Source organism: Mobula hypostoma, chromosome 12, assembly GCF_963921235.1.
Source record: "Mobula hypostoma chromosome 12, sMobHyp1.1, whole genome shotgun sequence".
Taxonomy (NCBI): Eukaryota; Metazoa; Chordata; class Chondrichthyes; order Myliobatiformes; family Myliobatidae; genus Mobula; species Mobula hypostoma.
The window spans coordinates 43,187,847-43,204,424 of NC_086108.1; the positions used below are offsets into that span (position 1 = coordinate 43,187,847).

General features: G+C 39.4%; 2 protein-coding genes across 7 annotated transcripts in view; one reads left to right on the top strand and one right to left on the bottom strand.

Moving 5' to 3' along the window:
* Positions 1–8,666, top strand: part of trmt13 (tRNA methyltransferase 13 homolog) — a 28,750-nt gene extending 20,084 nt beyond the window's left edge. For 2 of the 3 annotated variants that reach the window (XM_063063920.1, XM_063063921.1), the window contains exons 10-11: positions 5,440–5,848; positions 8,445–8,666. In XM_063063920.1, coding sequence (XP_062919990.1) covers positions 5,440–5,848; positions 8,445–8,661 — 626 coding nt within the window. In that variant the 3' untranslated portion in view covers positions 8,662–8,666. Of the gene's footprint in view, positions 1–5,439; positions 5,849–7,853 lie in introns of all 3 variants that reach the window. The other variant, XM_063063922.1, reaches the window with a different exon arrangement.
* Positions 8,667–8,702: 36 nt separating this feature from the next.
* The window catches only part of lrrc39 (leucine rich repeat containing 39), a 35,286-nt gene continuing 27,410 nt past the window's right edge, over positions 8,703–16,578 (bottom strand). For 2 of the 4 annotated variants that reach the window (XM_063063925.1, XM_063063924.1), the window contains exons 7-10: positions 16,195–16,340; positions 15,234–15,386; positions 14,055–14,188; positions 8,705–9,002 (exon numbers count right to left, since the gene is read on the bottom strand). In XM_063063925.1, coding sequence (XP_062919995.1) covers positions 8,941–9,002; positions 14,055–14,188; positions 15,234–15,386; positions 16,195–16,340 — 495 coding nt within the window. In that variant the 3' untranslated portion in view covers positions 8,705–8,940. Of the gene's footprint in view, positions 9,003–14,054; positions 14,189–15,233; positions 15,387–16,194; positions 16,341–16,578 lie in introns of all 4 variants that reach the window. The other 2 variants (XM_063063923.1, XM_063063927.1) reach the window with 2 other exon arrangements.

Consider the following 16,578-nt stretch of genomic DNA (forward strand, 5'->3'; position numbering starts at 1 on the left):
TGGCTTTAAAATAAATACAAATGTCAAAAAAAAGTAAACATTTATTGTTTATCAGTATGAGGCACCTTTTTAAATTTGTGCTTTGAAAAGTTAAGGTGATAAATATTGAGGTTAATGCTGACTTTTAGGATGGTGCCCTCTAGTGATGTCCCAAGGCCAGTAATTATTGTTTGTTAAGTTGTTCCTTTCTGTGCATTGGATGGCAACCTTGCTGTTTCTTCAGCATTTTTTGTCTGTTTTTACAAGGCTACGTTGCTAGTTTGATGTTCAACCCAATACAAATGGAAAGTACGCAAGGAGTCGGCCAATTTAAACCCAGGACCATTTGCCTCGAAGTCCAGTGTGGATGCCACTACATCACTGGCTAACCACGTTTATTAAGCAATCATCCTAAATTAAGATATAACAATGAATCAGGAGAAACTTAACAATTATGCTCAAAATTTCATTCAATATTACAAATGTACAGGACTAATTTAGTATCAAAATATATCATGATCCTGAAGCTTCCAAATTACGGGATTATAGAGTGAAAGTCGTACAGTACTGAAATTGCAAGGGTAAAAAAACGCTGATGGGAGTTATGTACAGGTCTCCGAACAGTAACTACAATAGGAGACAAAGAAGACATGTAAAATGGGCAATGTAAGAGTGTTCATGGAGGATTTCAGTATGCAGGTAGATTGTGAAAATCAGGTTGGTGCTGGATCCCAAGAGAAGGGATTTGTAGATGCCTATGAGATGTTTTTTTTAAGATGAGCTTGTGGTGGAGTAGTCCACTAGGGAAAAGGCATTTCTGAATTAGCTATGTGTAATTAACTAAATTTGATTAGGGAGTTTAAAGGAGCCCTTAGGAGGCAGTGATCATAATATGATAGCATTCACCCAACAGTTGTAAGAGGGAGAATTAAAATCAGATGTATCGGTATTGCAGTGCAGTAAAGGGAACTACAGAGGTGTTAGAGGGGAGTTAGTTGGCCAGAGTTGATTGGAAAAGTACACTAGCATGGATGATGGTAGAGAACAATGATTTGAGTTTCTGGGAGTAACTTGGAAGATGCAAGATTGGTTCATTCCAAAGAAGAATAAGCATTCTAAAAGGAATGGCTGATAAGGGAAGTCAAAGACAACATAAAAGGAAATGAGGCATATAATATAGCAAAAATTAGTAGAAAGCTGGAGGATTGGAAGCTTTTAAAAACCCAACAGAAGGCAAAAAGAGCAATAAGGACTGAAAAGATGAAATATGAAGGGAAGCTAGCCAATAGTGTAAAAGAGGATGCTAGCAAGTAAAAGAGAGACAGGAGTGGACATTATACTGCTGGAAAATGATGCTGGAGAGGTAATAATGGGGAACAAAGAAGTGGCAGATGAACTAAGTATTTTGTGTCAAGCTTTACTGTGAAAGGCTACCAGCAACATTTCAGAAATTTGAGAGTGCCAGCGAACAGAAGGAAGGGGGGCAGAAGAAAGAAAATTATAGGCCAGTTCGCCTGACTCCAGTGATTGGCATGATGTTAAAGCCCATTATTAAGGATAAGATGTCGGCATACTCAGAGTTATTTGATAAAATAGGCCAAAGTCAGCATGGTTTCTTTAAGGAGAAATCTTGCCTGACAAATCTATTGGAATTATTTGAGGAAATAATAGGCAGGATGTACAAAGGAGAGTGGGTGGATGTTGTTTACTTGGATTTTCAGAAGGCCTTTTACAGAGTACCGCATATGAGGCTGCTAAACAAGATAAGAGCCGTTGGTATTACTGGAAAAATACTAGCACGTATAGAAATTTGGCTGACTGGCAAGAGGCAAAGAGTGGGAATAAAAAAGGCCTTTTCTGATTGGCTGCCAGTGACAAGTGCTGTTCCACCTCTTTTCGTGTTATTCGTCAATGATTTGGATGATGGAATTGATGGTTTTCTGGCTAAGTTTGCATATCAACTGTCAATCAATAAGCTTCAAGACCTTGGCCTTCTGGAATTGGATCCTCGGATTTCCTCACTTGCAGATCCCTGTCAGTTTGGATTGGTAACAACGTCTTCTCCACAATCTCCATCAGCAGAGGAGCACCACCAGGTTGTGTTCTTAGCCTCCTGCTCTACTTACTTTACACTTACGACTCTGTAGCTAAGCACAGCTCCAATGCCATTTAAGTTTGCTGAAAACACCACTGTTGTTGGTTGAATCAAAGGTGGTGATGAATCAGCATATAGGAGGAAGATTGAAAATCTGGCTAAGTAGTGCCACAATGACGACCTCTTACTCAATGTCAGCATGACTAAGCATAGGATTATTGACTTCAGTAGGAAGAGACCAAAGGTCCATGAGCCAGTCCTTATTGGGAGATCAGAGGTGGAGAGCGTCAGCAACTTTAAAATGCCTCAGTGTTATAATTTCAGAGGACCAGTCCTTGGCCCAGCACATACATACAATTATGAAGAAAGCACAGCAGCGCCTGCACCTCCTTAGAAATTTGCGAAGATTTCCATGACATCTAAAACTTGTGCAGTGGAGAGTATATTGACTGGCTGCATCATAGCCTGGTATGAAAACACCAATGCTCTTGAATGTAAAATCCTACAAAAGCTAGAGGATTATTGTGTACAGTTCTGGTCACCTAGGATGGATATCAGTAAGATTGAAAGAGTGCAGAAAAGATTTACTAGGATTGCCTGGTCTTCAGCAGTTGAGTTACAGGGAAAGATTGAACAGGTTAGGATGTTATTCCTTGGAGCGTAGAAGAATGAGGGCAGATTTGATAGAGGTTTACAAAATTATGAGGGGTATAGACAGAGTAAATGCGAACAGGCTTTTTCCACTTAGATTAGGAGAGATAAATATGAGAGGACATGGCTTTAGGGTGAAAGGGGAAAGGTTTAGGGGGAACTTCTTCACTCAGAGAGTGGTAGGAGTGTGGAACGAGCTGCTATCTGACGTGGTAAATGTGGGCTGACTCTCAAGTTTTAAGAATAAATTGAATAGATACATGGATGGGAGAGGTCTGGAGGGTTATGGACTGGGGGCAGGTCAATGGGACTAGTGGAATAAAGTTTCAGTACAGACTAGAAGGGCTGAATGGCCTGTTTTCTGTGCCGTAGTGTTCTAGGATAAGGCCCAGTCCCTCAGAGGTACAGCTCTCCCCACCACTGAGCACATCTCCATGGAGCATTGTTGCAGGAAAACAGCATCCGTCATCAGGGACCCCCACCACTTGTGTAATGCTCTTTTCTCACTGTTGCCATCAGGAAAATAAGAGCCTCAGGACTCAAGCCACCAGGTTCAGGAGTAGTTATTACCCCTGATCCATCAGGTTCTTGAACCAGAGGGGATAACTTTACTCGACCCAAAACTGACTCACTTTCATGGTCCCTTCATCTCATGTTCTCGATATTTATTTACTATTATTTATCTACTTTTGTATTTGCACAGTTTGTTGTCTTTTGCACACTGGTTGTCTGCCCTGTTGGTGTCTTAGTTCATTGATTCTATTATGTTTATTGGATTTATTAAGTATGCCCACAAGAAAATAAATCTCAGGGTTGTATATTACAACACACAGGGGACTGTCTTGTCTCCCTTTCTCTTCACCATTTACACCTCAGACTTCAACTACTGCACAGAGTCTTGTCATCTTCAGAAGTTTTTGGATGACTCTGCCATAATTGGATGCATCAGTAAGGGAGGTGAGGCTGAGTACAGGGCTACGGGTGTGAGCAGAATTGTCTGTAGCTTAATGTGAAAAAGACTAAGGAGCTGGTGGTAGACCTGAGGAGAGCTAAGGTACCGGTGACCCCTGTTTCCATCCAGGGGGTCAGTGTGGACATGGTGGAGGATTACAAATACCTAGGGATACGAATTGACAATAAACTGGACTGGTCAAAGAACACTGAGGCTGTCTACAAGAAGGGTCAGAGCCGTCTCTATTTCCTGAGGAGACTGAGGTCCCTTAACATCTGCCGGACAGTGCTGAGGATGTTCTACGAGTCTGTGGTGGCCAGTGCTATCATGTTTGCTGTTGTATGCTGGGGCAGCAGGCTGAGGGTGGCAGACACCAACAGAATCAACAAACTCATTCGTAAGGCCAGTGATGTTGTGGGGATGGAACTGGACTCTCTCACGGTGGTGTCTGAAAAGAGGATGCTGTCCAAGTTGCATGCCATCTTGGTCAATGTCTCCCATCCATTATATAATGTACTGGGTGGGCACAGAAGTACATTCAGCCAGAGACTCATTCCACCGAGATGCAACACAGAGCGTCATCGGAAGTCATTCCTGCCTGTGGCCATCAAACTTTACAACTCCTCCCTTGGAGGGTCAGACATCCTGAGCCGATAGGCTGGTCCTGGACTTATTTCATAATTTACTGGCATAATTTACATATTACTATTTAACTATTTATGGTTCTATTACTATTTATTATTTATGGAGCAACTGTAACGAAAACCAATTTCCCCCGGGATTAATAAAGTATGACTATTTGATACTAAATTTACTTTGAACTTTCAGTCTGCGGAAGAAGTGGCAGATAAAATACACAGTAGCAAAGTGTATGGTCATACACTTTGGTGAAAGGAATAAAGGCATAGACTGTTTTCTAAATGGGGAATGGCCTAATTTTGCTCCCATGTTTTATGAGCCCTCAATCCACGATGTTCAGGCCAACCATTTTGCTCCTCCACATTAGTCCATTTGCCCACATTAGGTCCATATTGTGTTGCCTATTTAAGTGCCTGTCTAAATGTCTCTTAAGTATCATGATTATATCCTACTCTACCACCTCCTCTGGAAGAAAGTTCCAGATATCAATACTGTGTTTCTCCATAAAGGCATTTTCTTGATGTGTATGGCCAATCAAGTCTTTTTGCATCTGACAACTGTCTGGTAAGCTATCAAGACTCCAGGTAGGAGTTGGGGTCAGCTATCATATCATGTGCCCTTCTGGACACTTCTAACAGTCTTTAACAAGTCACACATTCTTTTAAAATGTCTTTGATAGTCAGAGATTATGAAAATTATTACAAAAGTTATACCTTAAGTATAATATAAAATTAATTTAAAACATCTTTTTCCACATGGAGAGTCAAGCAACGGAACAGATGGTGAGAACGTATCAAACATTCACACATCTGCTGATGGCTAAGATACAAAGGTCTTGAGTCAGCAGTTCCTCAGCTATAAATCAGCAAAATTCTGGTCACTTGTTTATTTTCTTGCATGTGTAATTAGATGGTGAAAAAGCAAAGTGAAGCTTTAAAAATGAAACGTGTTTGTGGGCAGATGGGCTGATCTGCCAACCTGGATTTCTTTTTAGTATAACTGTCAGTTGGTAGAAAGTTGCTTGAATTCATGTTGAGATACCCCAGTTGCATATAAATAGCCCCAAATATAAAAACTGGGAAAAATAAATCTATTAAATTGTTGGTCTTTTTAAATTGGACAGATCTTGCACTGAGGTGTCTATTGAGAAATTATAAAACCAAGCAGGAGGATGCTGACGAAGAACCCCTGAAGAAAAGATCTAAGGATGAAATGGAGACAAGTGGACACCCTTTGAATCTTCCTAACTGTACTGTTTTGAACACTCCAAATGGACTGTCAGTACTTGGTATTGCCATTGCACTGTGCTGCCATCACAAGTGTGAGTGGAAGCATTATGTGGGCAAAGAATTCTTCTCTTCACACGGTCTTGGTGCAGAGGACTTTAAGATATTTCAACGTTTGTCAAGCTGGGCCACCTGTGGCATGAAAAAGCATTCCATTGACATTAGTGAAGTAGAATTTGGCAATGCAGATGAGAAACTGCATCTGAAAGATCACAACTTTGAGGAGGAAAGTTCTGCATATGAAGGGTATGTATCAAATCTTGAAATATTTTTGTTATACACTGGTTTAAAGTTAGTGATAAATGCTAGTTCTGGAATAATCTGGTGGGGGGCATTAAGATATCTATGTAATTTTAATAGCTTGATTAACTAGAATACTTAGGTGCAAAACATAGTTTAATTGCTGGAGACAGTAATACTAAAAGTTGTACAAACTTATATGGGTGAGCATACTTGGCATTTTGTTGATTAAGAAAATTGTGGCCTTGGAGTGAGTGTGGTTCAAATTCACTAAAATGACACCGGGGTAACTATGTGTTATAAGGAGAAGTTGCAAAGATTATTTTTTATCACCTGAATAACATAACAGGCAACTTAATTGAAGTTTAAGATCATTTCATTGGATAAAGAAAAGACAATTCAGGAGTCTGGAGCAGAGGGATACAATCTTAAATTAGAACATGGATGGTTACACACACCAGGAGATAACATATAAGGAGGAGGAGCTTTGGCTAATTTTTCTCTTCTCTGGACCAGGAGCACAGAAACAAACCACTGCTCCTGGTATTATTTTAGCTGGTACTGTTGTTGGAGAGTTAGTGGCTCATGCTGAGGACACCTTTACTGAAATTCCTATTTATTCAATTTAACAGTTGTAAGCATTTCAGCTCCATTGAGAAAAGTCATTATATCATAACTACATTCTAGAATGCCTTTAATTACCAACAATAACGAAGTCAACCACTGATGTACAACTGAAATTTTCTGTATGCACTATAGTTCCTAGTGCACAGATGGCTATCAATCCTTTCACCCTTTTGTGTTCTGGCTATTCAACTCTCCACACATCTTGCGGACCGGCCGGCAGTGGGGGGGGGGGGTTGTTCAAGTAGGGTTAAACTCACCTCATCGTGTCTTTTACAGTTAGGTGTTGCCAACTTTCTCACTCCCAAATAAGGGACAAAAGTAGCAGTCAAATCCCGGGTCACTTGTGTTTACCCCAGGAAAGACTACTATGACCATGAAGCGTTGTGCAGGCTGATGCACATACGTGCCAATTTTTTTCCACAAATCGGTTTTGGCTTAATCTTCCTGACTATACTGTACATACATTATTTCTACTTTATATAGGCTGTGTATTTATCATATCATTCTTGTTTTTACTGTATGTTACTGTTATTTTAGGTTTTATGTGTTATTTGGTAGGTTATTTTTTGGATCTGGGAACGCTCAAAAAATTTTCCCATATAAATTAATGGTAATTGCTTCTTTACGCCATTTCGGCACGAAAGGTTGCATAGGAACGCTCTACCTTAGCAGGGAAATATGGGACAAGGGCGGTCCCGTATGGGACAAACTAATTTAGCCCAATATACGGGATGTCCCGCAAATATGGGACAGTTGGCAACCCTATGTTCAAGTTTAACAGTGCGTGACAGGGAATGAGGAAAGGTGCAGCTGACTCATATCGTTTCCTCGCAGCCCGGTAGCACATGCTTTGCGGCCCGATGGTTGGGGACCACTGCTGTAGATTGAGGAAAATGCTAGGCTACAAGTTAACCAAATATGATTCAATATGGTAATTAGCTATGGTATCATGTACATTTATCGATAACCTGCTCAAAATATTTAAATTATCTAAACTATAAAATTAAGTAAATGAAAAAGTGTTTGTAATTTTTTTTAGAAACTCAATTTCCAAAAAAATGAGCATTTTCGGGTAGCTTACCCAGATTGGTTTATAAATATCTTTCAGTTCAGTGATTATTCTTTGAATTGGAAAAAATTGCTAAATAATAGTGCTTAATTATCAAAACTAATTCCCCGACTTTCATACATGAGGCTGTTGCAACAATCTTCAACACTTGTAGTGTATTGAAGGTACATAGAGTTTCACTTAGCATAATATCAAAATCAAATGAGAAGCTCCCTTTACTTCTGGTACAACATTGTGTGTACTATTTACAAGATGTATTATGGCATCTCTCAAGCTTCCCAAGCCCACATTATCTATTTTATTTTACTTACTCAGAGGTGCAGCGTGGAACAGGCTCTTCTAGCCCAATGAACTGCACTGTCCAGCAACCAATCACAGGACAATTTACGGTGACCAAATAACCTAACTGGTACATCTTTGGACTGTGGGAAGAAACTGGAGCACCTGGAGGAAACCCACACAGTCACGGGAGAACATACAAACTCCTTACAGATGGCACAGGAATTGAACTCTGAACCCCAACACCTAACACTGTAATAGTCATACTAACCAATATACTACAACCTAAAAAGATGGGCAACTTTTATGTCACCACCTCATGGACATTTCAGATTCTACCTTGGAAAGAAATTCCTACCAAGCAACAAAGTGCAAGTACGTTTATCAATTCAACTGAAACACTTCAGAAGGACGGTCCTTCCCATTTGCATCAATATTCCATGCAAAATCCACTTTAGAATTTAAGTTTTCTGTGAGTAGCATTCCAGGTAATGGTAAATTACTTTGGGACATTATTGCGCAAAGCAAGGGAAGAAACTGAAGGTGGATGCTTCCACTGTATTATAAGTACAAACCAAGCAGTTTTATTTTACAGCTGATCACCTTTTAAATTTTAAATCCCCTCAGAACACTGAATGTAGAGGAAAGAGAACACGTGGGACGCCTGTGCAAACTGTTGATAGACCATGGCCGGATCTGGTATTTGCAGCAGCGGGGATTTGATTCTGCTTTGCAGTATTACACTAGTACCAGCATCTCACTGGAAAATGTCCTGCTCACAGCTGTTCCCCATCCAACAACTAAACAAACTGAGGACTCTGAAATAAGATTCAATGTTTTTTAAAGAACGGAGAACTCTTAACAACAATATTTGTTAAGCAACATGTTCCATTCATTAACTAATCTTTAGTCCTTGATTCTCTTTGTCACATACAATGAATTTAATAAAATGCAGCCGTGGAGTTTTTCTTTTATGTTTTTGATGGTTGATGTCAAAGTTCTTGCATTTCATAAATTCACAAGTTTCAAAGAATCCAGTCAGGTTCACTTAAGTGTTCATTGTTTAAATTTGCATTATGTTCTTTTCATACAGCATTTGCTTTGTGACAGTGGTAGCATGATTTTAATTGACTATTTCAGCCTCATTTGTAACTGACAGTGCTGAGTTACAAGTTTCAGTTTTGCCTGAAAGAGAGAAAAAAAAGTTTGGAGTTTTATATACAGTGTTCAGTAGGTATTTTCTGTCTTGTATATGTAAAGTAGTCAAAACATTTTTTAATAAGCATTTACAGTTTCATTTTAAATTGCACAAAGACTAATTTCACTGGGTCTTTTTTTACTGGCTATAACTTCGTATAAAATTGTAGTATAGTTTTGTGGTTTTCCACAAAACAATTATTTAATCAATAACAAAATTAACTAAGTTAAAACTATCAACAGTACTATACAATATTATTACGGAAGAAAGATTGTTATTATTGAAATATGCTGTGACTATATGGAATTGCATTTATTAATTTACATGTGCTTTACTCCAAAAGACTTAAACGTGTGTGATTTGCACTCATGTCTGACTTCCACTCTGGTAGAGTTGCCATGCATCTCTCATCTTCCTTGATATGTAAGTTTCCTGAATGATGTTAAACTGGGTATTTAAATAACACTCCAGCAAGTGTTTGGATACCATTTCCAGAATACTCTATGTAAGTGTGGCTCAGGAATGGCATAGAACCTGCTTACCCACAAAGTCTGAAGCCTGGAGTAATTAGAAGTAATTAGCTAAACCTAAGGTAATAAGCTAAAAATTGAGTTTCAGTGGTGCTCTCCCAACCAATGTGCCTTGGGCAAAACAACAAATTTCACAATACACATCAAAGTTGGAGGAACAACACCTTATATTCCGTCCAGGTAGCTTCCAACCTGATGGCATGAACATTGACTTCTCTAACTCCGCTAATGCCCCACCTCCCCCCGTACCCCATCCGTTATTTATTTATATACACACATTCTTTTTCTCTCTCTCTCTCCTTTTTCTCCCTCTGTCCCTCTCACTATACCCCTTGCCCATCCTCTGGGTTTTTCCCCCCCTCCCCCTTTTCCTTCTCCCTGGGCCTCCTGTCCCATGATCCTGTCATATCCCCTTTGCCAATCACCTGTCCAGCTCTTGGTTCCATCCCTCCCCCTCCTGTCTTCTCCTATCATTTTGGATTTCCCCCTCCCACTTTCAAATCCCTTACTCACTCTTCCTTCAGTTAGTCCTGACGAAGGGTCTCGGTCTGAAACGTCGACTGTACCTCTTCCTAGAGATGCTGCCTGGCCTGCTGCGTTCACCAGCAACTTTAATGTGTGTTGCTTGAATTTCCAGCATCTGCAGAATTCCTCGTGTTTAAATTTCACAATATGTCAGTGATAACAAATCTGATTCTGATACTGTGAACCAAAATCCAGCCCCACTCATGTCTTGATCTCAATTACTTTAGCAAAGGGATCCAAACTTCCATATGCCAGATCTTCTATCCACCATGACATAACTGATACCTGCAGCTCAATCTTTAAGGGCAACAGTGACCGTTGTTAGTTAAGTCTGTCACCTCCACTGAGGCATAGGCTGCTAACAGCAGCTCACCAGAATCATCTGTCCTGGGCCAGTCTTCCAAGTTGTCCCTAGGTGTAGCCATCATCTTGGTGTCAGCTTCAAGGTTGTGTTGCCAGGTGTTCTTCAGCCAGCATCTCTTCCACTTTCTCTGGGGACGTTTTGTAAGGTTCTGGCTGGTGATGTTGATACTTGGCTAACACAGCGCGTGTCCTATCCATCCCCAACTTCATTTCTTTAATTCTTTTTCTGCTGGTAGTTTCTGTGTTCACTGCCATCGATCAGTGTTGCTTATGACTTCTGGTCAGCATATCCAGAGGATTTTTTTCACAGACAGCTATTAATAAAAGTCTGCACTTTCCTGATAGTCTTTGTTGTCCTTCAAGTCTCTGCCCTGTACAGAAGAACTGACCACAAGTTGGAGTTGAACAGCCTGATCTTAGTGTGCTGCGACAGCTCCTTCAAGGACCAGCTGTACTTGAGCTGGATGAAGGCTGCCCTAGCTTTGCTAACCCTTGTCTTGACACCCACATTGGTGTGCCCTGTCTGTTAATGACATTGCTTCTACTTCCTCAAGTGAACTTCCCTTGAAAGTGACTGGGTCACCGCAAGTTGAGTTGATCTTGGAGACTTGTTTTCTCTTTGTTGGTTATCAGATCTGGTTTCTTTTCCCCCCTGTATTTGCTTGTGGGTGTGGGACAGGGGAGTTATATCGTCAGCAAAGTCCAGGTCATCCAGTTGCTTACATAGGATCCACTGCATCCCATTGCTTTTCTGTCCTGTAGATGGCTTCATGATCCAGTCTTTGACCAGCAGGAACAGGAAAGGGGACATCAGACAGACTTGTGTGATTCCTTTCTTCATCTAAAAGTGACTGGTGAGCTGTCCACCATGGTTAACTCTTCAGGATATTCCCTTATACGAATTCTTGATCAGTCTGACCATCTTGCCTGGTACTCCGTAGTGCTCCGGGATTCTCCACAAGGTCTCTGTCTACACTGTTCAAGGCTTTTTCATAATTGATTATGTTAATACTTGACATTAGGAGGGGATTTATTCTTATGAATTCTTTGAAACCAGGTGATGCTCCAATTTTCTACATCAACATCTTGGCCTCACAGTTTTGGTTTTTTAATTTTAAGTAAATTGTTGACAGATTTTGGAATTTTTTAAAATTTAGATTGATGCTTAGTGTTTTATGGATTAGCTCAAAAGATCCTACTTCAATATGCTTTAAATTTAGAAAATAGAACAAAACATGTGAAAGTAGTTAAGGGGGCTGAATACTTTTTCAAGGCAGAGTTACTTGGTGGTGTCGAACAGTTTCCTCAAGTTGCCACACCCTGCTCCTTTTTCTGCTGCTTCTTCCAGGCATAACTGTCTATGTAACTGCACTTACCTGCTTTAGCGCTCCTCTTCTCTACCTGTGAGTCTCTGCATGCTCTCTCTGTGCTTTCCCCTTTCCCATTCTAGTCCTGTTTTTATTCATGATTGCTTTCTTCTGCCTCCTTGCCTTGATCTTGTGGAATGTTTCAATTGAGATCTATTCTTCCTGCTGGTTCTTTTTAGCACCTAGTACCTCTTGACATGTTGAGACTAGTGACTCCTTAACTTTCTGCCGTTGTTGTGCAGATCCTCTGTCTCATGCAATTCTTGTAACACTGGAACTTGTTGCTGAGGGCCAGTTTGAATGTTTCTTGGGTCTGCGTGGTGCTTAAAATGTTGTTTCCATCTAATTCTTCAGTTGAACTTCAGCTTCTCAACCAAGAATTGGTGGTCTGATGTGACATCTGCTCCTCTTCTTACTCTGACATCTTGAAGTGGTCTCCTGCATTTCATGGATATACAGATGTGGTCTATTTGGTTCTCGGTTTATATGGTCAGCTGACACCCAGATGTTCTTGTGAATTCTTTTATGGGGAAAGATGCTGCCTCCAATGACCATGTTATTCAATGCGCACATGTCGGCAAAATGCTCTCCATTCTCATCGTACCCAGTCCATGTGTTGCCATCACATCTTTGTAGCCAGTGTTATCTGATCCTATTTTTACATTGAAGTCTCCCATGAGAACGTTAATCTCTCTCTCAGGATGCACTACTTGGATGCTCTGGAGTCTGCTGTAGAAAGCATCTCGTTTTCTTTGTCACTGTCTTTAGTGGGCGCATAACATGTATGACATTCATCATGATCTTTCTCTTCATTCTAAAGGATGCCAAGATGACTTGGGGATCATGGGCTTTCTATCCAATCATGTCTTCTGTACTACTTTCGATAGCACTAGTGCCACTCCTTGTGTGTGGGGGCCATCATCTTCCTCATGCCCTAAATAAAGCAGTAGTTCCTCTGTCAACAGCTGCCTCTGCTTATACTGTCCATTTTGTCTTGCTGGTGCCAAGCAGGCTCTGATTGTCATTCTTCATTTCAGCCTCCACTTGCACTGTCTTTCCACTTTTGTAATCGTCTTTACATTCCATGTTCCAGTGGTGGTGGTCCTGGATGTTAGGAGGTCCTGTGGCTTAAAACGGGCTTGTGGCTTTCAACACATGACTTCATATGTCTTCTTGGCAAAGATCTTTCCTCTCCCAGGGATGAGGTCTTTGGAGCTTCTGGTGCCATTTTTGTAGTTTTGGGTTTTACGGGATAGGGTTGTTGGCCCCAGGCCTAACCTTCCTCCTTTCACAGCCGAGCTTGGGACCGCTACGATTTAATTTTCCAGTGTTGGGTTTCTACAGAGTTTGACTTACCAGGCATTACTCATTTAACACACTCAGACCTTCAAAAATTTCTCCTATAGTGTATTTACACCTGGATAACGTATAGAAAATCCACCTTTCTCTGGCATAGCATCTGATTTATCCAGTGCCTGTTACATCTGTTAACATACTTAAAAGTCCTGACTGGTTACATATAGCCTTAAATACACAGAACAAGACAAAGGACCAAATCAATATGTTGAAAAATGAATGCTCTGATGTCAATGTCCTTCAGGCAACTGTAGCATACAAATGAGGGGGAGAGATGAACAACTATACAAGACTGAAAAAAAGAAAAATAGAAATACCGAGCGTTTAATTACATCAGGAATAAAATACATATTAACAATGCAATGCCATATAGCCCATTAGAATAACGATATTTTCCTTCAATATTGGCATGACACTAGTGTTAGCTGCAACTTAGATGTAAGAGTCTGCATTTAAGAAATTGTTTCCCAAGAAATTCTATTACATAGCGTATTCAATGTGTTCTATGTGTTCAATGTGATTACATGTGTTCAATGCCGTCTAACAAGAGACAGGAGATTTTCTTACTCCATCACATATTTTGTTTCTAATCAGATCCCTGATACTTGTTTTTCTCTGATTCATTCAGCCGCACATTCCTGCATTTAAGTTTAGTTTAATGAAATTTTAGCATTATTAAGCAGGGTAACTGTATGTTTGAGATAATACAAGTTGTAACACTGCCTATTAATGCTGACAATTTTATGGTTGATTTACAATAATTAAATTTGAATGTTTTTGATGTTGAGTCAGTCTGCTTAATAAGCTCACAGCTTAAAATCTGAATTTTAAATGTTTACACTTTTACTAAATTCTGCAAAACCAATGTAAATTGAAAATACAATTTCCTTTCACTCACAGTTTTTTAATTCCTTTATATAGACTTGCATAAACTCTATTCCAAACAATTCACGGTCTTCCTCTTCTGCAGGGTTTGCACACGTGGGTAGTGTTACTTTTAGCTGAAGTGGATTGTCTCTCAGATTCACAAACCTTTAACATACATTAACAGTATCAGTGCAGAGATAGGGTAATTTTTGTTTTGCTCAGCATGATCAGTTTTTTTTTTAAACGGACATAGCCAAGATTTGTAATCATGCATGCCTTTACCAAATAGCATTCCAGTATTCTTATATAGCACCCTGGTTTTCTCTTTATCAAGGCTATTTAGAGTTAGCCAAAACCTAAACCTTATTACTTATAGGTGGGGAAAACAGAAACAAAAGGCAGTGCTCACTCAGGTACTAGTATTTTGCTGTATTTCAATGCCTTGTTTGGAAACTATCTTTCAGTCACAGTTTGCTAAGCCATTCAGAAGGGGTATCCAATGCTAAACTTTCTAACATAAATAGGACTGCCAGCACTAAGTCATAGGCTAACGCCACACAATCTGTATTTCCAGAAAACAAAAGGTCCACTTATTTGGTTTAAACAATTACAGTTCACAACCTAGATAAAAGAACATGTAATTCTCAAAGAAAAATGTCTCTTAAGTGCAGAAAATGGCAATGAAAAGTGATGAAATTATAAAAAAATAATAAAGCTGTGCATAGAGGGAACTGGAAAAGTTTTCAAGGGACATAGCGGCATATACGTTTGTAGTAGTACTTCTTCCCAATACAGGTCTTAAAAAATAACATACAAATGGCACATCAATGGCAGATCAGGTGTGACTTTAAGGAAATCCCAGCCATTTTAATGATTTTTTTCCTACACAGAGGAAAAGGGAAAAACAACCAAGGCAGTGTAATGAGAGGAAATAATCTTGAAATTTGTTATACTCAATAAAAAGATGAGATGTATAGCCAGGAATTGATGGGTCTATCCTAGACCTTTAAAAGAAACTGATGAGAAAATTAAAGACATAACTTAAAGTTCCCTACATTCAAATATTACAAAATGTCCATGTGAAGAACTTACTGGCTTGGCCTTCAACCTTTGTTCTCATCAGTCAATAATTTTCTACTAGGTAAAATGAATTAGCTAGAAATTACTGATTACCAAGTTCATATAGAACAAATAGTTTCTAGTACTTTACCTCAAATTGATCATTTCTTCCATGCAAATTGGGATCCTCTGCAGCTTGTTGCTTGTTAGAACCAGAGTGCTGAGATTTTTCAATTTACTAATGGTCTCTGGCAAGTGAGTGATTTTATTCCTCTGTAGCCAAATCGTGTGCAGATTTTCCATTCTTTAAGTAGAAAAATAAGAGCATTTTAGTAAATAAATGCTAAGTACGTTACTGCTTTTAGAAATTCTGATGGCTTTGTGTAGATATTTTTGTAGGTTTTCATCTGTCATCCACTGCACTATTTAACCATGTAATAATTATATTTTTTGTACCTTGCTATTGTCAGAGGTCCTGAAACACCATCAACCTCGCTGGGTTCTCCCGAGACACATTGCTTGACCTATTGAGTATTTTCAGCTTTCCCCCACCCCTCCAGATTCGTCATCATTTGCAGTTTTTTTTGTTAATTTTTTATTACCGTCACATTTGTAACGCTCTGTTGAATTCAGCTCTATACTTCAATATTTTTTAAAGTTTTACTTCTAGTGATTACAAACAGTAATAATTCTAGCAAGACTCCCAGAAAGTTGAAATTGGAATTTTCCTCTTGATTACTGTGCCTTATTTGTAATTGCTTTTGGTTGATCCAGAGCACTTCAGTTCAACAGGAGAAAAGCGAAAATTAACTTTTACTATGGGACTTTTATCCTCTCTCTTTACCAAGATTCCTAAAGCTGGATTGAAAAAGAAAGTGGAAGCAGTCATTTGGTTCTGCCACAATAATGATATGCAGAAAGGGAAATTAGTTTTACTTGGAGGTTCAAAATGATGTATTAACTGAGCATGTAAAGGACGATGTGAAAATAGAAAACTTTTAAAGGAAAAACTGGCAGAAGTAACTGAATGAAATGCAAGGTGGACTGTAATAAAATAACACAAATGTGATTGGGAAATTTGGAAGAAATTGAGAAAATTATTTCTTTGTTACCTAGTCATGTCATCCGGAAGCTCCTGAAGTTTGTTGCTGCCCATGTCTAACCATTCCAGTGCAGGCATATTCAGAACAGCCAAGGGGACTGCAGTGAACCGGTTCATGGACAGGTCGAGATGGTAGAGCCTCTGCAGTTGGGACAACTAAGCAAGTGAAGGACATTTACAAAAAGAAAATTTAATCCTACACTTTCTTTTTCAACAATTGCAAAAACAAAAAAAACATTCACAGCTAACGTTAACAAAACAAATTTTTTTACCTAGCCCTAAATCTCCATAGTGAACCATTGCACATGAAACATATTTTGCATGGAGGCTAGGATCAAAACACAATGTAGTTTGTTTGGAGCACGGTCAAGCAGATTTTATGCTCATTCCATGT